At 51.3% G+C, this 22,775-nt stretch overlaps 2 protein-coding genes across 2 annotated transcripts; one reads left to right on the top strand and one right to left on the bottom strand.

Moving 5' to 3' along the window:
- Window positions 1-1,402: 1,402 nt before the first annotated feature.
- FIBP (FGF1 intracellular binding protein) lies at window positions 1,403-5,906 on the top strand. Its single transcript, XM_006149917.3, has 10 exons — window positions 1,403-1,609; window positions 1,810-2,008; window positions 2,208-2,334; window positions 3,413-3,513; window positions 4,232-4,365; window positions 4,669-4,777; window positions 4,859-4,922; window positions 5,199-5,285; window positions 5,358-5,455; window positions 5,782-5,906. The coding sequence occupies exons 1-10, from the start codon at window positions 1,525-1,527 to the stop codon at window positions 5,849-5,851; spliced, it is 1,074 nt and encodes a 357-aa protein (XP_006149979.1). The 5' UTR covers window positions 1,403-1,524; the 3' UTR covers window positions 5,852-5,906.
- A 177-nt stretch (window positions 5,907-6,083) lies between these two features.
- Window positions 6,084-9,745, bottom strand: CTSW (cathepsin W). Its single transcript, XM_006149915.3, has 10 exons — window positions 9,530-9,745; window positions 9,174-9,258; window positions 8,021-8,134; window positions 7,480-7,631; window positions 7,284-7,380; window positions 7,049-7,129; window positions 6,847-6,969; window positions 6,639-6,703; window positions 6,375-6,557; window positions 6,084-6,295 (listed from the first exon to the last, which is right to left on the bottom strand). Exons 1-10 carry the CDS (start codon window positions 9,614-9,616, stop codon window positions 6,185-6,187), a joined length of 1,098 nt encoding a protein of 365 aa, XP_006149977.1. The 5' UTR covers window positions 9,617-9,745; the 3' UTR covers window positions 6,084-6,184.
- Between the last annotated feature and the right edge of the window lie 13,030 nt (window positions 9,746-22,775).

Genomic DNA, 22,775 nt, shown 5'->3' with positions numbered 1-22,775 from the left:
CCCAAGATCCCGAGAGGAGAGTGGAGGAGAAGGGATTGCGGCGTGGCCATCCCCCATGGGGTGTGATTTCTCGCTTTCTGTCTCTCTGTCTCTGTCTGGCGAGCACATGCGCCCTATAGCGAAAACCTCTCCAAAAAAAGGAAAAAAAAAAAAAAAGAGCCTAACCGCTTTAGAAATAATTTGAAAGATGTGTGGAGAGAAGACAGTTTCAAGGTAGCCGAAGCCAGATTCTTAAACACTTTTAGTACTAGTCTAGAACGTTTCCAAAGTCCAGTAAGGTTTTTAAACAGGAAAGTAACCTTTTAAAATATGTATTAAAAAAGATTGTTCAGGCTGCTCTGTGTGGGATGGACCCTGGGACTGAAGAATGTAGGCAGGGAGATTACGATTACGAACACTCAACCAGCAAGGAGAGCTATGCAGAAAGATGGCTGGGGCAGCGTCAGTGTGGGTGGAGAGGACAAAAACAGAACGTGCTAGATAAATTCAGGAGGCAAGTCATCAGAACCGAGTGTGAGGAGAAGGGAGTCTGAGAGAAAGCCCAGATTTCTAGTTTGAGAACTGAGTGGATTTGGGGGCTGTCCTTGAGATATGGACGCAGGAAAGAAAGACTGGGGAAAGGGAGATGGGTTGTCCAGCGCATATTAGCTTTTTAAAAAAATTTTATTTATTTAATTAATTCCATTTATTATTATCATTTTTTAATTTGACCAGACAGAGAGAGAAAGGGAAAATTAGAAAGCAAGTCGCCAGGTCCATGACTCAAACTGTAGTCCTTCATGTGGGGAATTCAGCGCCTTTAACCACCACGTCACCTGCCGGCCCCCATATTGGGCTTTTGAGGGGCTATGGGAAGACAATGTGGAGACTTGGCGACTCTCCAGCTTCTAGGCAGAACTTGAGGGAGGGGTAATGAAAAGAGAGGTCATTAGTTCGTTTGGGCGTGGGAGTGTGTGGTTAAACCCACCGTGGGAACAGGTGCCTCTTGTCCAGGAGAGGCGCTCATCCACAGAATTGATAGAGGGGTCCCCAGGATGAACCCTTGGAAGTCAGGCCCGACATCCCTTCTACCGAGACAGGATAGAGACCTGTGAAACCCCTGCGTTTAGCATACAGGTCAAAGTTGAAAGGCCCGGAAGAGCAAGCGCAGAGAATGTGGGAGAGAAACCGGGAGGAAGTGAGGGGCGAGACTGCCGAGGCAGGGGTGACTGGACGGAGGAATTCCCAACGCCCTCCAGCGAAGGCGGTGGAGGGCGAAAGAACCGTGTACAGAGGTCTCAGGAGCCCCGGCTTCCCCTCCCAGCGGAGGAGGGGCTACCCCACAACCCACGTCTCCGCCTCCTCCCTTCTGGCCCCGCCCCTACTGGCTGTCCCGGAAGTGGTCCTTCGCTGGATTCGGGTGCCCGGAGCAGAATCTCTGTGCTCCCGGAAGTGAGCGGCCAGCGGCCCAGGGGCGGCACGCCCGGCCCGGGCAGTGCTCGCTCCTTTCTGGATTCTGTTCTGCGCCCAGGCGTGGGCGTCGCCATGACCAGCGAGCTGGACATCTTCGTGGGAAACACGACCCTTATCGACGAGGACGTGTATCGCCTGTGGCTGGATGGTTACTCGGGTCAGTAAGGGGGCGTCTAGGGAGCCGGTCGGGCGGAGCGGTGGTTTTGGATGGGAGAGTCGGCGGAGCCAGGACTTAGGCATCTTTAGGGAAGTGAGCAGGAGGCTGGGAATAAGGGGTGCATAGGGGTAGGGGCTGGAGTCCCTGGAGTGTGTCTGGGATTGGCGGAGCAGGGCCTGATGCTCGCACCCACTTCCCAGTTAGCGACGCGGTGGCCCTGAGGGTGCGCTCAGGAATCCTGGAGCAGACCGGCGCCACTGCAGCAGTGCTTCAGAGTGACACCATGGACCACTACCGCACCTTCCATATGCTCGAGCGCCTGCTGCACGCGCCACCCAAGCTGCTGCACCAGCTTATCTTCCAGATCCCGCCCTCCCGGCAGGCACTGCTCATCGAGAGGTGTTCAGCTGGTGGGATGGTGGGAACGCCAACCCGGCTGGTTCTGTACCCATTTTGCAGGCCCAAACTAAGGCCTAGGGAGGGCTGGGACTGACTTAGACACTCAGAAAGTTGAGAGTAGAGAAGGCCAAACCCAGGCCTAGTCAGGCCCCCTTTTCCCTTCTTTATGGAGGGTCAGTGGTCCCTCTACCTCTACAAGGTACTACGCGTTTGATGAAGCCTTTGTTCGAGAAGTCCTGGGCAAGAAGCTGTCCAAGGGCACCAAGAAGGACCTGGACGACATCAGCACTAAAACAAGCATCACCCTCAAGAGCTGCCGGAGACAGGTGGGCGCTCCACCCACCCGTGCAAAACATCTCATCGGCAGTCCACCTCTTCACTCCAACCCTTTGCCCACTGCCCCAGCTCTGCTTTCTGACTGTGACAGCAGCTCCAGACCTAGTCTTTTCCTTGTCTTTTGGCCTTTCTAAGCCATCCCCTACTCTGATCAGAGTGACTTTTTAGAAACCCAGATCTGATCATGGCTTTCCCCTGCTCATAAATTTGCATGGACTCTTACTGCCCCTGGGTAGTGGCTACACTCCTGGGCCTTGACCTTTACAGTCTTCTGTGACCTGCAGACCTCTGTAGGCTTACAGTCTCCAGCCCAGACTTTCTTTGGCTCATGTTATTGTTGGTCATATCTACCCCTTGACATCCAAGGCAGGAGATCAGATGCCACCTTCTTCATAAGCATTTTTAGTGGTGCCAGGGAAAAAGTAACCTGGACCTTTGATGTCTTTCCTGTGTCTCCTGTGAACTCCTATGTACAGCTTAGCGTTTGTTCAGTTTTGAGTTCTTGGGGTTTAGCCAAGAGTCACTTCCAGCTCAAGCTTCAGGAAGGCTCCTGAGGACCAGAGAACATACTGCTAAAATGGGATGGAATTGAGGGACCAGCAGTTGGCGTAATGGCTATGTCACTGGACTCCCATGTTGACTGCAGTTCGAGTCCCAGACCTGGTGGCTTAAACTCATACTGGGCACATGTGCATGTGTGCCCAAGATCCCGAGAGGAGAATGGAGGAGAAGGGATTGTGGCATGGCCATCCCCCCTGGGGGGTGATTTCTCGCTTTCTATCTCTCTGTCTCTCTCTGTCTGTCTGGCAAGCACACGCGCCCTATAGCAAAAACCTCTCCAAAAAAAAAAAAAAAATAGGGGATGGAATTGAGAGAAAGGAGTAAACATTTATCCAGGTCACAATGGCATAAACTGATAAATATTTGGTCAATTGATAACAAGTACTAATAACTAGTATCCCGAAGGAATAACAGATGCTAAGTCAGCCTCTGGGTATATAGATAGATGAGAGAGGGATATGAGTGAGTGCTCTGACCAGTTTCCCTCCTTCCCTAACTACTCTGCAGTTTGACAACTTTAAGCGGGTCTTCAAGGTAGTGGAGGAGATGCGGGGCTCACTCGTGGACAACATCCAGCAACACTTCCTCCTCTCTGACAGGTTGGCCAGGTGAGCCAGCCCTCTCCCCGCTGCACACTCCTTCCCTGGGCCCTGTGGGGACATTCCTTACCTCAACCGCTTTGACCTCCTAGCTAGGCTGCAGAGGTAGTTATCTCACTTCTGGTTTGTATTTTGGATCTGAATAACCTGGGTTCAAATCCCAGCCCAGGCATTTTCAGCTAGGCTGCTGTGAGCTGCCACTTATATATACCGAATGCAGCCCCCTACACTTAGGAAATGCTCAGTGAATAACAGCTGTCCCCCTTGTGGTCTCCCACGGTATCCCTTGGGAAGCTGAGTTGAACCCTTCTCTTTGCATGGATGTGGGGGCCCACAGAGAAGTGTGTTAGGTCGCACAATGAGGGCAGGGAGAGGTCAAACCTTAGCTGCCCAGTTGAGGTTTTAGGTAGGATCTGCTCATTAAGAAGAAATGTGAGGGATCAGCAGATGTCATAATGGTTACGTCATTGGATTCCCATGTAGTCGATTGTGGTTCAAGTCCTGGACCCGGCGGCTTAAAACATGCTGGGTGTGTGTGCTTGGATGCTCTAAATCCCAAGAGGAGAATGGAGGAGAAGGGATTGTGGGATGGCCATCGTTGGGGGATGAGGGGATGATTTCTCACTTTATCTCTCTCTGGCGAGCGCATGCGCCTTATAGCAAAATTTGCTGTTATAAAAAAGGGAGGAATGCGAAGCGCTCAGAGGACCCACCCTTCTCCCTGCAGGGACTATGCAGCCATCGTCTTCTTTGCCAACAACCGTTTTGAGACAGGGAAGAAAAAGCTGCAGTATCTGAGCTTTGGTGACTTTGCCTTCTGTGCTGAGCTCATGATCCAGAACTGGACCCTTGGAGCTGTGGGTGAGGCCCCCACTGAGCCAGGTGCCTGGACGCCTCACCAGCCTCTCAGGGCCTGGTCCCATGAGTAGTTTCTCCCGTAGGCACCCCCGTTCCCATCATTCTTTCTTCAGGGCCCCCACCCATGCCACCTCTGCTAATAGTTTGTTAGCCCCACACTGCAGACAGAGGGCCCCAGGACATGTCACTTTACCTAAGACGTTTTCTGTCCTGTGAGGTGCAATGAGACGGCGGGTGAGGAAGGCTCAGGCTCTTTGGAAGGGGTCTTTATCACCCACCCCAACTCCCTTCGTGGGCCTCATGCAGACTCCCAGGTGGATGACATGGACATGGATTTAGACAAGGAGTTTCTCCAGGACCTGAAGGAGCTCAAAGTACTAGTAGCTGACAAGGACCTTCTGGACCTGCACAAGAGGTAACCAGGCAGGAGGGGTCTGTGAATCAGGGTCTAAAGTGGGGCTCAGGTGGCTCGAGGCATGACCCCGTCTCCCTACAGCCTAGTGTGCACCGCCCTCCGGGGGAAACTTGGCGTCTTCTCTGAGATGGAAGCCAACTTCAAGGTCTGTGGCCCCATCCAGCCTCTGTCTCCCTTGAGCATCTTCAGCCTTCATGCACTACCCCTACCTGACAACTCTGCTCCTGTCCACTGTTGACCAGCAGGTGGCACTGCTGCCCCCTGCCCGCTTGTGACAGGGAACCAACTCACAAACAGTGGGGACCTGGTTGATTGAGGGAGGTGGATAGATTTGGGGAGGGCCTGCCCCTCCCCTGGCCTCTATGCTCAGCCCCCAGCCTCTGGGGCAGAAGGCAGAACTCCCAGGATCCCTGCCCCACAGAACCTGTCCCGGGGACTGGTGAATGTAGCTGCCAAGCTGACTCACAACAAGGATGTCAGAGACCTGTTTGTGGACCTCGTAGAGAAGGTGAGCTGTCCTGACCCCCGACCTCACGTGTCCCCGGGCTGTACTGGTTCTAAGCATTCCTTTGGCCCTCAGTTTGTGGAACCCTGTCGCTCCGACCACTGGCCACTAAGTGATGTGCGGCTCTTCCTGAACCAGTACTCAGCATCTGTCCACTCTCTGGATGGGTTCCGGTGAGAGCCCCCAGCCCAGACACCTACCAGGGCCTAGGCCTCCTACAGACTCGGGATTCCTGCGTTGCTTGCTCTGGGGATAGAATTGCCTGTGAATCAAAGCCTGACTTCACCTCTCCGAACCTATATGACTTTGGGCAGGTTACTTAATCTGCCCGTGCCTCAGTTTCCTCTAACGTAGACTGGGACTAATAATTGGAACCATAAGACTTTGGGGGTGAGGGACTAAATGAAATCGGTACATAAAGCACTGTCTTAGGCACATAGAGCGGTGTCAGACGTTAGTATTGAGTAAACGTCAGCTGTCTCTGACCCTGTTGTTACAGGCACCAGGCCCTCTGGGACCGCTACATGGGCACCCTCCGTGGCTGCCTCCTGCGCCTCTATCATGACTGAGGCCCCTCACCTGCCACCCTGCCCGCACTGACAATAAAGTTGCCATGAATTTGGAGACTGGTTCTTGGTCCAGGGGCAGCTCCTGGAGGGGGCGTGTGCAGATGTGAACGTGTCCATCTCTGACTTCCATATGCCTCATGTGTTGACTGCTTGGGGCTGAGATGTGTCAGAATAGCGTCTATACCCAGCCACCACCTCCCCACCCTGGCTGGGTTTGCACAGAAGCCAGAAGTCTTTATCTGGTTTTATTGAAGCCACATTAAGAAGATTGGGAGAACGGGCACAAACCTCGGAGTGAGGCTGGCAAGGAGGCAGCTGGCACAGCAGGAGGGTTCAGGGAGGGCAGTGGACTGGGTGCCTCTGATCTGGGAGCTCCACACGGGCGGTGAGTGGGTACTTGGCGATGCCACAGGTATTGCTTCCTCGGTGCAACCGGAAATAACCCTAGGAAGTGGGGGCCATTAGGGCCGGAAGATAGGAAGGCCTACTCTACCCTGTCTCCCCCGGAGTCGCTCACACTCACCTTCTCGCCCCACTTGGCCCCCCAGGAGTTCTTCAGAATCCAGTATGGTTTGGATGAGGCTGTCCCTGCTCGCATCCCCTTCACTGATTTGCTTGAGCCAAAACCCACCAGCAGGACAGAGTGATCCACAAGCCAGGGATCACAGGTGGCAGGTGTGGCTTCAAACACACCCTTTCGGTATTGCTGCAGGGAACACAGACTGAGTCTGGGTGGGACTACTACTATAATACTTAACCTCTTCTCCCATGCCCTGCCCTGTCCCACCTTCAGTGGCTTCATGTTGATGGTCACAGTGATGGGGCCATGGCTGGCCAGGTACTGGGCAATTACTGGGAATGGAAGATATCGTCAGGCCCCACCTGCCTCCCCTCCCTTCCTTTCCCTCCCACCCCTCCCTTCCGGCCGTCTCTGTGTATAGCCTGGCATGTCTGCCTCTGCCCTGGTCTGTCTGTCCCTGATCCCCAAATCGCACTCTGCTCGTTGTCCTGCAGCATGATGAAATCCTGGATCCAGGCCACCTTGTTGCGCTTGACCCGGCACCTCTGGGGGTCGACGTTACTCTGGTATGGGTAGTCTTTTTCACTGGCCAGACCGCCTGGAGATAGGTGAGACATGGAGGAGCCTGCTCCTGATCATACCCGACCCTGCGCCTGCCCAGAGAGGTGGGTACTCACTGTTGTTGAGGACAGTTATGAACGCATCCCAGACCCAGCCACCTTTGCAGCCATCCCCACAGCGGCCACAATCCAGCAGCTCTGGTGCAAGAAGGGACAGTGTGGGTGACTGGCCCCTATTCCTCCCTTCCCTGTTACACATGCACACACACACTCCTCCAGCCGTATACTGGGCCCCCACTCCTCCCCACCCTGTCATACACACACACACACGTGCATGCTCCCCTAGCCATACCCTGCACAGAGACTTTCACGGACTGATTGTATCTGATGCCCCACTGGGCCTCGATGTTGTCCGCTGCTGCCATGGCCCAGCAACAACTGCAGTTTTTCTAGTGGATGAGAGTGGGGACAGGGTGAACGTCCAGGCCTTGTGGTCTCTGGTTCTACCACCGGGGTGAGATTGGGCCAGGCTGGGTAATGGTTGATACCTGGTTCCTGATGGGCGAGATGATACGGGCCTTCCTCCAGTCACAGGTAGGGGGCACTGGCTTTCCCTGCTTGAGAGACCTTACCTTTCTGACCATTCGGGGGACCTCTCCAGGCACCTTTGGTTGTTTGTAAACCTGGCTAAACTCTTCATCTGGGGGGCAGAAAGGGGCACTGAGGCCAGGGTTGTAAGCCCTTCCCTTCCATATTCTGCCTCCCCTAGTCTAGCCATCTACATCCTTGGTATTTGGGCCCCCATAGTAGCCCAGGAGGCAGACAGGCAAGAGTCCTGAGACCCAGAGGAGGCCAAGCTACTCGCTGGGTTGCTTTCCCCTGCACCTGCTGCCTGGGAACCCTGAACTGGACCAGATCACAGCCTGTAGAGTCCCTGCCTCTGCACGCTTTGACAGGCAAGCACCCAGGCCCTGGTCCTTAGGGCCCCTCCCTGGGAAATGAGGTGGAAGGTCTGCCCTGTCCATCTGCCAGTGTCTCCAGAGGAGGCTGCTTCCCCACCCCCACCTATGGCCCACGAAGACCTTGTACCTGTAAGATCACTGAATGGAGTCACTCCAAACTCGGCTGTGCCCAAGTCCTCCTCCTGCAGCCGCTGAGCCTGGGCCAGGTTGTGGGCAAAGATATCTAGGCGGCGAGCATGCTCTGGACCAAAATGAGTTGCCCATGCTGGTTCCCAAGCTCCCAGGGGCAGGAAGTTGCCACTGGATGGGCATCTTCCCACCCACACCTTCCAGGTAAGCACTGGTTTCTTTCCTGTAACCCCCATGGCAGGCCCCCACTGCAGAACCTGAGCCAAGGAAGTGGTTACTCAGCCCACCTTGGGTTGGGTTTTCCCCAGCGAGGGGTGTCTCTGCCCACCCTGGGGAAAGTTAAGCAAGGGGTCTGGAGGAAGAGTGACTCAAAAGAAAAAGGTGGGTGGGACCAGCCTGTGGCATGTGGTTAAGTCAAGTGGATCCCGCAAGGCTCTCTGCTTGGTTCAAGTCCTGGATCCAGTGACCTGAGAAACATGCTAGGCATGCGTGCGTGTGTGCTCAAAATACCAAAAAGGGAGAAATAGAGAAGGGATTGCAGCATGACCATGCAGGGGGTCCTTTCTCACTTTCTCTCTGTGGGTCTCTCTCTAGCAAATGCAAAGAAAAAAATAATAAAAGGGTAGGTGGTTGGGGACTGACTTCCTGTCACAGCACCTCCTGTCACACCTCTGACCACAGTCCAGAGCTGGAACATGTCAGGGTGGGGGAGGATGGGGCACAGGCCTAAATCACAGGTAGCCTGGTATGAAAGGTACTCACATACCAGCCCTAGGGCAGAGAGACCCACAGAGGGAAAAGCAGACCTGGCAGCTCATGGGGGTAAGAAGGGAACCTCCAGCTTGGGACAAAAGGGGTATCTTTGAGTGTTTGCTGAGGGACACATGACAAGAGGTTGGGCCCTACCCACTGCCTGGAAACTCCGGGGAGTGGCTATGGAGCTGGGGGGCCTTAGCACCTGAGAAGACCCCCAACACTGCCGTCTGCCCTGCAGGGTCATAGCAAAGAAGGATCCTGCACATATTAATGCTTTCTGGAGACCAGGGAGTTTGTCCTCGGCCCTACCACTGTCCTGCTGAGTGGTTTTTGGCCAAGCTTATTCTGTGCTGAGCCTGGATTTCTTCATCTGTTACCCAGGGGAGGGCTGATACCTGCTGGGCTGGAGTAACTCCGGTTGTACTGGATCTGGAACAACGCAAAGACTTCTTTCAGCTCCAGTGGCCGGGGACCTGGGTCCTGGCAAGAAACCAACGGCCAAGAGTGGGAAGTGGGTGGAGAGATCATTGCTGAACCCCCTTTGCTCCCAGAAAGGAAAGAACTGGGCTAGGGGGCTCAGCTAGTTAGCCTTCTCTGTCTCTTAAGTGTGGACTTGGGCATGTCAACCACCTCTCCAGCCTCAATTGCTCCCTCTGAGAAATGGGAATGGCAGGCCAGTTACTCCAAAGAGAAGACCCCAGGCATGGGCTAGCAGAGGAACAGGAATGGGGAACAAGTGGGGAGCACTTACCTGGGCCCCAAGGAAACCCCTGAGGCCTTGGGCTAGGTCTATAGCCAACAGAGTCAGGAGGCAGGAAAGGTGAGTAGTTGGTGCCATGGTGGTGTGGCCGGGAGTGGGCTCCGGAGGCAGGAAGCTGTGCAGATCAAGCAGGAGGGGCGGGGCCAGAGAAACCTTGAAGGGGAAGCCAGGTTTGGGAGGAGGGCAGACCCCTAGAGCTCGGGCTGCTCAGGCCTTCAAGCTTTCCTCCTTCCACTACCTGCCTCTCTGCCCCATCCTACACTTTTTAATTTATTCAAAAGAGGCTCTTGGCCCAACCTGTTCTGGGCAATTCTAGGGATAGAGATGGATCTGTCCTGGAGGAGACGGGTCCTAAGTGGCCAGTGACAATCTGCCCTGTGGGGAACCAGCTCAAGAGCTGCCTCCTTCAAAAAGTCTTCCCTGCTTCACCGACCTCTGGTACGACCTCTGCAGCCCCCTGCGCACCTGCCGTACCTGTTCCTGCTCGGCATCTGCCTCAGCCACACCGGGGGTGTCCGTTTGCTCAGGACAAGACTGTAGACCAGGTATAGATCAGGTTTGATGGGTGTTTATTGACCGAACAAAAATGGATCTTTTTTTTTTTTTTCTTTTTGCCATATTGCTCGTGTGTTCCCTAGAGAAAGACAGAGAGAGGAACAGTGAGAAATCACCCCACGGGGGGATGGCCATACCACAAACCCTTCTCCATTCTCCTCTTGGGACTTGGGCATGTATGCACATGTGCCTGACATGTTTTTCAAGCTACAGGGTCTGAGAATGAAACTGTGGTCGGCCATGTGGGAGTTGAGCACCTCAACCATGCACATGCTCAAGTCCAGTACGTGCACGTGCAAGGTCAAGGGCATGCACTTGCCAGAGAGACAGAAAGTGAGAGATCACCACCACCACCCCCCAGGAGGGAAGGCCACGCTGCAATCCCTTCTTCCCCTTGGGATGTTGGGCACACATGCACACACACCTGGCATGAATTTTAAGCCACTGGGTCCGGGACTCGAACCATGGTCAACTCTGGGAGTCCAGCTATGTAACCATTATGTAATCTGCTAGTCTCAATACATAAATTTCTTAACAATTTGATGATCAGGCTAGTAAGTGGTGTGGAAATTAAGGCAGCTGAATTCCACATGGCCAACTTTGTGGTTCAAGTCCCCCATCTGGTAACATATGCACCCTATAGAAAAAAAATTTTAAATTTGTAGAGCCAGCAGGTAGCATAGTTGTTGAGGTAGCGGTTATGTTGCTGGACTCCCTTGTGGCCAATCAGTTCAGGACTTGAACCATGGTTGACCAGGTGGGACTCCAGCACTTTAATCACCACACCACCTGCTGGTCCCTAATTATCAGGTTTTAAACAGGAGAGTGCAGGGTCACAGATCAAGACCAGAGCCCATGAGGCTGTGAGGTCCGGGGCTAATCAGTGGTATTAACAATTCTATTTTTTTTTTTTTAAGGATTATTTATTTATACGAGACCAGCAGTTGGCATAATTGCTATGTCACCGGACTCCCATGTGGTCAACCACGGTTCAAGTCCCGGACCCGGTGGCTTCAACTCACGCCGGGTGCGTGTGCATGCGTGCCCAAGATCCCAAGAGGAGAATGGAGGAGAAGGGATTGTGGCCTGGTCATCCCCCCTGGGAGGTGATTTCTTGCTTTCTGTCTCTCTGTCTTATCTGGTGAGCACACGTGCCCTTAGCAAAAATCTCTAAAAAAAAAAAAATTATTTTTCAAAGAGAGAGCAAACCGCCAGGTCCGGGACTCAAACCATTGTTGACCATGTGGGAGGGAGTCCAGCACCCTTAACTTCCACACCACCTGCCAGTCCCAGCATTAGCAATTCTAAGTTATTGCTGACTCAATTCTAAGTGGGTCCTTGGGCTGAGAATCTTCAAAATCCTCAGGCTGGGAACTGGCACCCAAAACAGAAGGGAGTGAAAGCTGGCTTTCTAGAGTTCCATGGAGAAGGGAGAGAGGAGGGCTCTGATTCTGAGATGCATTCATTTGCATGCTAACTACCTCATTTCTTCACTAGGAATCTTCCCAGAGTGTCTGTCCACCCCCCCCCCATCAATGAATTTTAAAACTGACACTGTAAAGAATAAAACATTAGGGCCTGCAGATGGTGTAGAAGTTAAGGCAGCTGTATCCCACATAGCTGACTGTGTGGTTTGAGTCCTGGGCCCAGTGGTTTGAAAAACACACTGGACGCATGTGTGTGCATGCTCAAAAACTGAGAGATCAGAGGAGGATGGCACTGTGGTCATCCCACCTCAGGGGGGATTTCTCACTTTCCTGCTCTCTGTCTCACTCTCTCCTGAGTACACGCACCCTATAGCAAACAAAAAACAGCTTTTAAGGGTCAGTGGGATTGTGGTTAAGGCGACTGGCTTTCACAGGGTTGTGTTCTTGGTTCAAGCCCCAGATGTGGCAGCTCGAGAAATACTGGGCACATGTGCATACCCAAAACCTTGAGAGGAGAACAAAGGAGAAGGGATTGCAGTGTGGCCATCCCCCAGAGGGAGGGTGTGTGTGCTTTCTCATTTCCTCCCCACTTTACCTCCCCCCCAGCACACACGCCCCATACCAAATTAAAAATAAATAAATAGGGGGCCACCAGGTGGCATGGTGGTTAAGATTGCTGGAATCCTACATGGCCAATCATAGTTTCAGTCCCAGACCTGGCAGCTTGCTTTCTCACTTTCCCTCTCTCTTTCTTTTTCTTTCTCTCTCTGTCCCTCTCTGGTCAAATTTAAAAATAAATAAATAGGGGCCAACAGGTGGCTTGGTGCTTAAGGATGCTGGACTTCCACATGACCGACTACAGTTCAAGTCCTAGACCTGGTGCCTTGCTTTCTTGCTTTCTCTCTTGCCCTGTCCCTCTTTGGTCAAATTTAAATAAATAAATAAATAAATAAAGTTAAATAAAATAATTCTTTAAAATAAATAAAGCTAAATAAAATAATTATTTTAAAATAATAAATAACAAGCTTTATTTGGGGGTCCTAGGTGTTGTAACACAGGAAGAACCATTTCAGAGTGAAAGGAAAAGAAGAAAGAGTGAAGGTTTATAAGAATAAATATTCTAGGGATCAGCAATTAGCATAATGGCTATGTCGCTGGACTACCACGTAGTCGACCGTGGTTCGAGTCCCGGACCCGGTGGCTTAAACTCACGCCAGGCGCGTGTGCGTGCATGCCCAAGATCCCGAGAGGAGAATGGAGGAGAAGGGATTGCGGCGTGGCCATCTCCTCTGGGGGGTGATTTCTCGCTTTCTGTCTCTCTGTCTCTGTCTGTCTGGCAAGCACATGCGCCCTATAGCAAAAACCTCTCAAAAAAAAAAAGGATAAATATTCTAAATTAACATAAGGCATTCAAAAATGTTAAAGAGTGGCTTTTTTAGAAATAAGAAAGGGGGCCAGCTACTTGGCATAGTGGTTAAGGCAAATGGATCCCACATGGCCAACTGTGTGGTTTAAGACCCAGACTCAGGCTTGAAAAGCATGCCGGGTGGTGTGTGCATTTCTCAAGTTCAGAGGGGAGAATGGAGGAGAAGGGATTGAAGGGAGAAAGGATCATCCCCTCAGGGGGTGCTGGACTCTCATGTATCAAACCACTGTTCAAGTCCCAGACCCGGAGGCTTAAACTCACGCTGGGCACGTGTGCATGCATGCCCAAGATCCCGAGAGGAGAAGGGATTGAAGGGAATAAGGATCATCCCCCCTGGGGGGTGATTTCTCGCTTTCTGTCTCTCTGTCTCTGTCTGTCTGGCAAGCACATGCGCCCTATAGCAAAAATCTCTCCTCCAAGAAAAAAAAAAGAGATGCATGAGTTTTATTTCCTTGTAGCCCTGGTAGACTGGAATCTCCTGTTTTCAAGAAAAACTGCTCTATTTTGGGATCTATCAGCTTCCTTAAAGGTTCGATTTGATAAGGCATTTTAGCATAAGTGGCTCCATTTTGATTTGATCCGTGGGGGTCTAGTGCAGAAGCTTAGTCCAAAACAGTGGCTTCCTATAATTTTTTTTTAAACACCTGGGACAGTGAGCCAAGGAACTCTTCTATTTACAAGAAAGAGTGGAGCTGCCTTTGTTAAGGCACAGTGATGTGGGACCAGGTGACGGTACAGTGATGTAAAACAACACTCTGCAAGGCTGACCCACAGGGGGAGGCTCCAAGTTTATGTCCAGAGACAGCCTGGAATGATCCTGGCTGTTTGAGGCTATGAGTGGATTACGGTGTGAAGACCCTGTTGGGGGTGCCTCCCTCTCTCTCAGAAAGATGCAGTGACAGATCATCCACAGAGTTCTGCCAGACCCCGTGGTTCTAGAGCCCAGTTACGTGCCCCAAGATGCTATGCGTGACCTCTGATGAGGGTCCCAAGTCAACCCTTGGAGCTGGGGGTGTGGACACCAAAGCACTGTCATATTACCTGCATGTTGTAGGGGACAGTGTGAGGCCTAGGGAAGAAGGGACTGGGGGTGTAGAGTTGGGTAGCCTTCTTTGTCTCCTTCCCTTCCTTGAACAAGAGCTAAAGATTTGGTTTGTTTTGATCAATGTCATGTCCTTGGTGCCTAGCACATTGTCTGGTGCACATTAACCACTCAGTAGACGTTTACAGAATAAATGAATGAATGAATGAATGAATGAATGAAATGAATGGGAACCAGCAGTTGGCGTAATGGCTATGTCGCTGGACTCCCATGTAGCCAACCGTGGTTCAAGTCCCGGACCTGGTGGCTTAAACTCATGCCAGGCACGTGTGCGTGTGTGCCCAAGATCCTGAGAGAATGGAGGAGAAGGGATTGTGGTGTGGCCATCCCTCCTGGGGTATGATTTCTCACTTTCTGTCTCTGGCTGTCTTTCTGGTGAGAGCACGCGCCCTATAGCAAAAAACTTCTCAAAAAAAAAAAAAAAAAGAAAGAAAGAAAGAAAGAAAAGAAAGAAAGAAATTAATGAACTCCCTCCAATTGCTCACTCATTCATTCATTTACTTACTCAGTTACACCTCCTGGCTGGCACCCAGAGAGGGCTGAGCCCAGGGCCTCAATTCCTGGAAGGTCCTCTCAACTTGGTAGGGGGGAGATACAGACCAAGATAAGGCTTGGGGACCAGCAGGGTGGCATGGTGGTTAAGGTGCTGGGCTCCCACATGGCAGCCACGGTTTGAGTTTCAGACCCTGTGGCTTGAAAATCATGCTGGGCACATATGCCCAAAATCCCAGGAGAAGAAGGGATTGCAATAGACCCCTCTCCTAGGGGAGGGAGGGTATTTTTCACTTCCCTTCTCACTGTCTCTCTCCTGTGATTGCATGTGCCCTATGGCAAAACCTTAAAACGAGGGCCAGCAAGTGGTTAAGGTGCTGAACTCCCACAAGGCTGACCGCAGTTTGAGTCCTTGACCTAGCAGCTTACTTTCTCATTTTCTCTCTCTCTCTCGTGAGTGTGCATGCCCTATAGCAAATTTTAAAATGATAATAATAAATTATACTAAAAAAAACTTAAAGTGAGTTTGAGAATTATATGAAGTAAGCTTCTGGGAGCACAGAATAAAATTTTGGGCATCACTGATGGATTCAACATGGCGACACTGAGCCTGAACTGAATGAAGAGATGTGGGAAATTTTCTTGCAGAGTATAGTGGGACTGCCGCTGCTGAGCAGAGATTCTGAACAGCACTGTGTCCCTGCATCCCTGGCGTGGCAGATCTAAAGCAGTGAGCATGCTAGGTGTGGCCAGAGAGCACTGCAAACAAGAGCTTGGGCTGTGCGGCAGAGAGATGGCATGCGCTTTCCTTCCTCTTTGTTGATGTCATTGACCACGAGCACAGACTCGTCCAAAATGGACATGATTTACTGGCTTTGGAGTGCCAGGGCTGCTGTGATGAGAGTAACTCTCTCCAGATGCTGCAGCTGCTGTACGTCACTACTCACCATGACCTGCTGCCCTACGTCACCCTCCAGAGGAGCCGGGCTGTGTGCCCCAATCTTGTAGACAAGTACCTGGGGAAGACAGCAATTTCCTATGCCACACTGAAATCCCTTCTTTCATTCTCCTCCTGGGACTTTGGGCACTTCTGCCTGGCATGATTTTCAGCCACCAGGCCCGAGACTCAAACTATGGTTCACCACATGGGAGTCCAGTGAGCGATGGAGCCACTACACCATCTGCAGGCCCCCAAAACTCCTCCCCCCCTTTTTTTAACAGAATTATCTATTTTGGGACCAGCAGTTAGCGTAATGGCTATGTCACTGGACTCCCATGTAGTCAGCCGTGGTTCGCATCCCGGACCCAGTGGCTTAAAACTCATGCCAGGCGCGTGTGCGTGCGTGCCCAAGATCCCGAGAGGAGAATGGAGGAGAAGGGATTGTAGTGTGGCCATCCCCCCTGGGGGATGATTTCTCACTTTCTGTCTTTCTGTCTCTCTCTGTCTGTCTGATGAGCGCACGCACCCTATAGCAAAAACCTCTCAAAAAAAAAAAAGAGAATTATCTATTTTAATTTTATTTATTAAAAATAAATTGAGCAGAGAGAGACAAAGAGAGAGAGAAAGTGAGAAAGCAAGCCACCAGGTCGGAGACTCAAACCATGGTCGGCTGGCCATGTGGGAGTCCAGCACCTCACCGCACCACCTGCCAGCCCCACCCCTCCCTTTTAAAGGAAAAGACAAAGGAAAGTGCAAGTGGTATTCCCCACCCCTCCCTGTACCCACGTGCCTGGGTTTCTTTTTTCTCTTTCCCATTCACTCCCCAATGTGTGTCTCTAAGCCACCTTTCCACAAAAGACAATCATAGGGCCAGCAGGTGGCGTGGTGGTTAAAGGCACTGGATTCCCACATGGCTGACAGTGGCTCGAGTACTGGACCTGGTGGCTTGCCTTCTCACTTTCCCTTTCTCTCTCTCTGCTCAAATTAAGAAATAATAATGAGTAAAATTAAATAAATAATTCCTTTTTTATTTTTGAAGAGGTTTTTGCTATAGGGCGTGTGCGCTTGCCAGAGAGACAAAGAGCGACAGAGACGGAAAGCCAGAAATCACCCCCTGGGGGGATGGCTATGCTGCAATCCCTTGTCCTTCATTCTCCTCTTGGGAACTTGGGCACGCATGTACACACGCCCGGCGTGAGTTTAAGCCACCGGGTCCGGGACTTGAACCGTGGTCAAGTACATAGGAGTTCAGCAACATAGCCATTACGCTAACTGCTGGTCCCTAAATAAATAATTCCTTAAAAATAATTATTTAAAAAAACATATAAGAAGCAGAGTCTACAGAGCATAGTCTTTGTAAAGGATTGAACTGAACACTGCTTCGGGATGCTTTGAAGGGTTATCTCAATACTTCTGGCTTTATGGAGGCTTTATAATTCTGTCTGGAAAAAAAAAAAGGACTGTTGAATAAGGGAGCTATGTGGGGACCAGCAGTTTGCGTAATGGCTATGTCGCTGGATTCTCATGTAGTCGACCGCGGTCCGAGTCCCAGACCCGATGGCTTAAATTCATGTTGGGCACGTGTGCATGCGTGCCCAAGATCCCGAGAGGAGAATGGAGGAGAAGGGATTGCAGCCTGGCCAACCCCCCTGGGGGTGATTTCTCTCTTTCTGTTTCTCTGTCTCTGTCTTTCTGGCAAGCACAATGCCCCATAGCAAAAACCTCTCCAAAATAAATAAATAAATAAATAAAGTAAAATAATCAGGGAGCTATGTGGAAGGTGGGACTCTAGGTGTATTTTGGAAATTAATCATCACCCTCTTCCAAATTATAGGATGTTCATAAGAGAAACTGCAAATCTCTCCATTCTCTCCTGGTTTCTGGTGCTGTTTCTCCCTTCCTCCCTCCATTCCACAGCTTGGAGCCTCTGCCTGGTGTGACTGCTGCTTATTCCCACGGCCAATAAAGACGAGGTTGCCAACTAAAATACACTCCCCCCTGAAGTGGGGAAGGAGGAGTGTCCCCCTTTCCTTCCATGTTCGAGTGAAAATGAATAATATCCCCTGCAGCCCTATCTGCCTTTGCTTTCTTGTGGCTTGGGCGAAGGACGTCATAGGCGACAGTAGTCATTGATACCAACTCTTCCTTTTTCCTCCCCCTCGTCTCCTCCTATTCTCAAGCTCACGGAGGGGGGCTGGGGCGTGCACTGAGTGTTGCATTTTGTCCAGGTAGGGAGGCGTGCTGAGTGAGCCAGGAGACTCAGAATGAGAGCCAAGACGGGCTGGCACAGTACCCTCTCAGGTCCCAAAGGAGCCATGCAGACGTGGACTTTATTAAATATGTTTTCAATGCCAGTGAGGCCCAGCCCTCACCCTAACTTCAATTTTCAAGAAATAGTGTTTATATAAAATATCATCTTGGGACTAGCAGTTGGCATAATGACTATGTCACTGGACTCCCATGTAATCGACCGCAGTTCACATCCCGGACCCGGTGGCCTAAACTCACACCGGGCGCATGTGCGTGTGTGTCCAAGATCCCGAGAGGAGAATGGAGGAGAAGGGATTATGGTGTGGCCACTCCCCCTGAGGGGTGGTTTCTTGCTTTCTGTCTCTCTGTCTCTCTGGCAAGCACATGCACCCTATAGCAAAAACCTCTAAAAAAAAAAATGTCATCTTTATTTATTTTTTTAATTTTGTGAGAGGGCACATATACTCACTCACCTGAGAAAGACAGAGAAGAGAAAGCACCCCTCCCATGGGGGACAGTCACTCTACAATTCCTTCTCCATTTCTCTCTCCTTTGGGGATTTTGGGCACACAAGCACACATCCCCGTATTTCTCAAGCTGCAGTGTCAGAGGTTCAATCACACAGCAGGCCACGTGGGATCCAGCTGCCTCACCTACCACGCCACCAGCCGGCCCAAGTGCTACCTTTCCGGAACTGGCCTCTGGTGCCGCTCCTCCCTGCCTCCCTCCATTCTGTGGCTGGAACCCTCCGCCTGATGTGGCTGCTGCTTTTCACTACAGTGAATAGAGAAGAGACAGTTCTGGGAGTAAAGTGAGAATCTGGAGGCCCAAGGCTTAAGTGGGGGTTTGGTGCCCAGGACATCCGAGAGGGGCAGAACAAGAGTCAGGAGGCCCCAAGCAGCACAGGTAAGGGCAAGGAGTCACCGGGGCTGTAGAAGTCAGTAGAGGTGTTCTCAGGAGGCGATTCCAAGGGGCAGGCTTGCCTAGGCCTAATAGTGCAAACATGGACTTTCAGATCCAAGTTGGAGCCACCATCTGTGAACTGAGTCATCTTTTTCTTTCTTCTTTTTTGGAGAGGTTTTCGCTATAGGGCACATGCGCCCGCCAGAAAGAGAGAGACAGAAAGGCAAGAAATCACCCCCAGGGGGGATGGCCATGTTGCAATCCCTTCTCCTCCATTCTCCTCTCAGGATCTTAGGCACGCACACACACAGGGGGGATGGCCATGTTGCAATCCCTTCTCCTCCATTCTCCTCTCAGGATCTTAGGCACGCACACACACAGGGGGGATGGCCATGTTGCAATCCCTTCTCCTCCATTCTCCTCTCAGGATCTTAGGCACGCACACACACGTGCCCAGTGTGAGTTTAAGCCACCAGGTCCAGGACTCGAACCGCGGTTGACAACATGGGAGTCCAGCGACATAGCCATTACACTAACTGCTGGTCCCTTAGTCATCTTCTTCTAGGCCTTAGCTCCTCATCTCCAAGTGGCAGTGACCTTTCTCCTCAGCGAGGCTTGAGTGAAATGACACTTAAAGTGGAGCACCTACCACCCTGGTTGACACAGAGTGAGTGTTTACATGGTGGGTCCTTATCACTCTGATATGGGACAAATGGCCCAGAGAGTCTTGGAGTTCAAATCCTGTCCTTATTAACTCTGGCTGCTCTCAGGACAAATCTTTCAGCCTCCCTTGTCTGTGAAAAGGAGTGATAGCAGGACCCCTTCCCTGGCTTGTCAGGAGGATTGTGTTAAGTACACCAGTCCCTGGAACAGTCAGATCTTGATAATTAGGAGCCCCTTATTATTATTATTACTTAGGGTTTTTGTCATAGGGTGTGTGTGCACTTGCCAGAGAGACAGAGACAGGAAAAGTGAGAAATTACCTCCCAGGGAGGATGGCCACACCACAATCCCTTCTCCTGCATCTTCCTCCTGGGATTCTGGGCATACACAAACACCTGTCTGGCATGAATCTCAAGTCACTGGGTCTGAGACTAGAACCTCAGTCAACCATGTAGGAATCCAGCCCCTTAACCACTATGCCACCTGCCGGCCCCTATTTTTATAAACTCTTTTTTTTTTTTTTTTTTTTTGGGGGGGTTTTTTCTATAGGTCCAAGGCTGCTATAGGTCACATGCACTCACCAGAAAGACAGAGACAGACAGAAAGATAGAAAGTGAGAAATCATCCCCAGGGGAGATGGCCACACCACAATCCCTTCTCCTCCATTCTCCTCTCGGGATCTTGGGCACGCACCACAATCCCTTCTCCTCCATTCTCCTCTCGGGATCTTGGGCACGCACACACACACGCCTGGCGTGAGTCAAGCCACCGGGTCTAGGACTCGAACCATGGTCGGCTACATGGGAGTTCAGCGACATAGCCATTACGCTAACTGCTGGTGCCTATTTTTATAAATTCTTAATAACAGCTTTATCGAGATGTAGTTCACATACCATCAAGTTCATTCTTCAGTGGTGTACACTTCAGCGGTTTTTAGTATATGTGCATAATGGCACATCCATCACCACTCTCTAATTTCAGAACACTTTTGTCATCCCCAAAGAAATCTCATACTCATTAGCAGTTACTTTCCATTTCCTCCTTCCCCTAGCAACCGTTGATCTAGTTTTGATCTCCATAGATTTGCTCATTCTAGATATTTCATACAAATGGAGTATATGGCCTTTTGTTTCTGGCTTCTTCCACCTAGCAGGGGGACTTTAAAAATGTGTAAAAAAAATGGAATTACACTTCAAATTTATTTTTAGCACAACAAATTTGAAATCCAGGCACCAGCATGTGGGGCAGTGGTTAAAGGCCTGGACTCCCCATAGCAGTTCATGGTTTGAGCCCCAGACCTGGCAGTTTGAAAATCACACCCAGTGTATAAGCAGGTGTGCCCAAAACCCCAACAGGAGAATAGAGGAGAAGGCATTGTACTGTAACCATCCCCTCTGAGGGGTGATTTTTTTCATTTTGTCTGTTCCTATCTCTCTCCAGTGAGTGCATGCATGCTGTGATAAAAACTAATACATACATACATAAAACTGAAATTCATACATAGTTTTTCACGTGCATGTATCATGAATTTTTTAAAAACCCTTCATATTTTCAAAATGCATCTATATTCTTTTATTTTAAAATAATTATTTTATTTAACTTTATTTATTTATTTTAATTTGACCAGAGAAGGACAGAGCAAGAGTGAGAAGAGAAAGTAAGCCACCAGGTCCAGGAATTGAACCACGGTCAGCCATGTGAGACTCCAGCATCCTTAACCGCCATGCCACCTGCTGATCCCCTCCATGTTCTAACATGTATCAGTACTTATGGCTATGTCGCTGGACTCCCACATAGTTGACTGCGGTTCGCGTCCCGGACCCGGTGGCTTAAAACTCACGCCGGGCGCGTGTGTGTGCGTGCCCAAGATCCCAAGAAGAGAATGGAGGAGAAGGGATTGCAGCATGACCATCCTCCCTGGGGGGTGATTTCTCGCTCTCCGTCTCTATGTCTCTCTCTGTCCGTCTGGCAAGTGCACACGCCCTATAGTGAAAATCTCTCCCCCCCCCAAAAAAGAGAATTATTTAATTTATTTATTTCACATGAGTTTTGCCAGAGAAAGGGAGGGAAAGTTAGAAACCAAGTCACCAGGTCCAGGACTCAAACCACAGTATCCCATGTGGAAATTCCAGCACCTTAACCGCCACACCATCTGCTGGCCCCATATACATCTTCAATTCTCCTGGGTATATTACCTCTGAGTGAAATTGCTGGATTATGTAGTAACATTTTTAACTACTGCCAGACTCTGTTCCACAGTGCTGCACCGCTTTACATTCTCACCAACAGTGTATGAGTGTTCCAATTTCTCAATATCCTCGCCAACACTTGTTATTGGCTGTCTTTTTGGTTTTAAAGAACTATTATTTCTAACCTCTTCACCCCAGCTGCTGGGAAGAAGGCGGTGGCGGTGCGCAGGGCTGTTTGAGGAGAGGCTCAGAAATTCATCCTGAATTCAAGGGCTCACCCCTGGACCAACCAGCACCTCCCCTTCTTGGCACGACGCCACCTCGGGGCCACGTTGAAAGCGTTCGTGGGGATAAGCGGTGATGTGAAAACGAAGGAAGCGCCTAGCGATTCCCGCAAGCAATCTGGCACCAGACAGGGGATCCCTGGACACGCAGCCCCTTCCCGTCATGGCCCCGCCCTGAGACGTGGGCACAGAGGCGCCCCACCCCTTCCTGGGAGCCGACTCCGCCCCCGAGGACAAACCCTTCGCTAAGGGAAGGCGACGGAAACCCGCGTCAGGTTGCGGGTGGGAAGAGGGTCGAGAAACATTGGTTTGCTCGGGACCCTGCAATCTTGCGTGCCCAAGTTCCCCCCTGCCGGTCTTCTCAGGGGCTTCCATTCATTTGGGGCCAAAATGGATTTGCTCCCCCGCCCCAATCTGTTGTAATAGCTTTTCTGATGGAGAGCGCGGGGGAGGCCGTGCTGAATGAAGACCTGGCTGAAGACAGCCGTGGGGGTGGAGGGCAGAAGAGAAAAGGATGGACAGTTTCGGGCTTGAGAGCATCTGGAGGGTCTGGATGAAGTGTTGAGGCCGTCTAGAATGGCTGGGAGCACAGAATAAAATTCTGGAGGAAGTAAAATGAGGCTCTGGAGGTCCCAGGATTAGGTGGGGTCTAGGAGCGCAGTACATTCCACGAGGCGTAGCATGAGTCTGGGGGCTCTGGGATTAAGATGTGGATGCACGGGATGAGATTCCGGGGCGTTGATTAGGCAGGGTCCAGGTACACAGGATGGCATTTTCGGTAAGGGTCTGAGAGCACCCTGGTGAGTCTGGGGGCCTGACACCAAGTTCAATGGGCCCAAGATCCAGCGTTGGTGGCCCCTGGCCCAACGCCGGAAGGCGGCTCCGGGCGGCGCCGCGGGGGACCGGGTGGGGGCCTGTGGCCGGCCGGGGGCGGAGAAGTGGGGGGTCGGGGTCCCTCCCCCTGGCGCGGGCTCAGGAATCCGCCGAAGGGCGGGCAGAGGCGCCG

This window comes from Tupaia chinensis, unplaced genomic scaffold (assembly GCF_000334495.1).
Source record: "Tupaia chinensis unplaced genomic scaffold, TupChi_1.0 Scaffold000273_1, whole genome shotgun sequence".
Lineage (NCBI taxonomy): Eukaryota > Metazoa > Chordata > Mammalia > Scandentia > Tupaiidae > Tupaia > Tupaia belangeri.
This window is presented reverse-complemented; position numbering and strand designations above follow the sequence as displayed.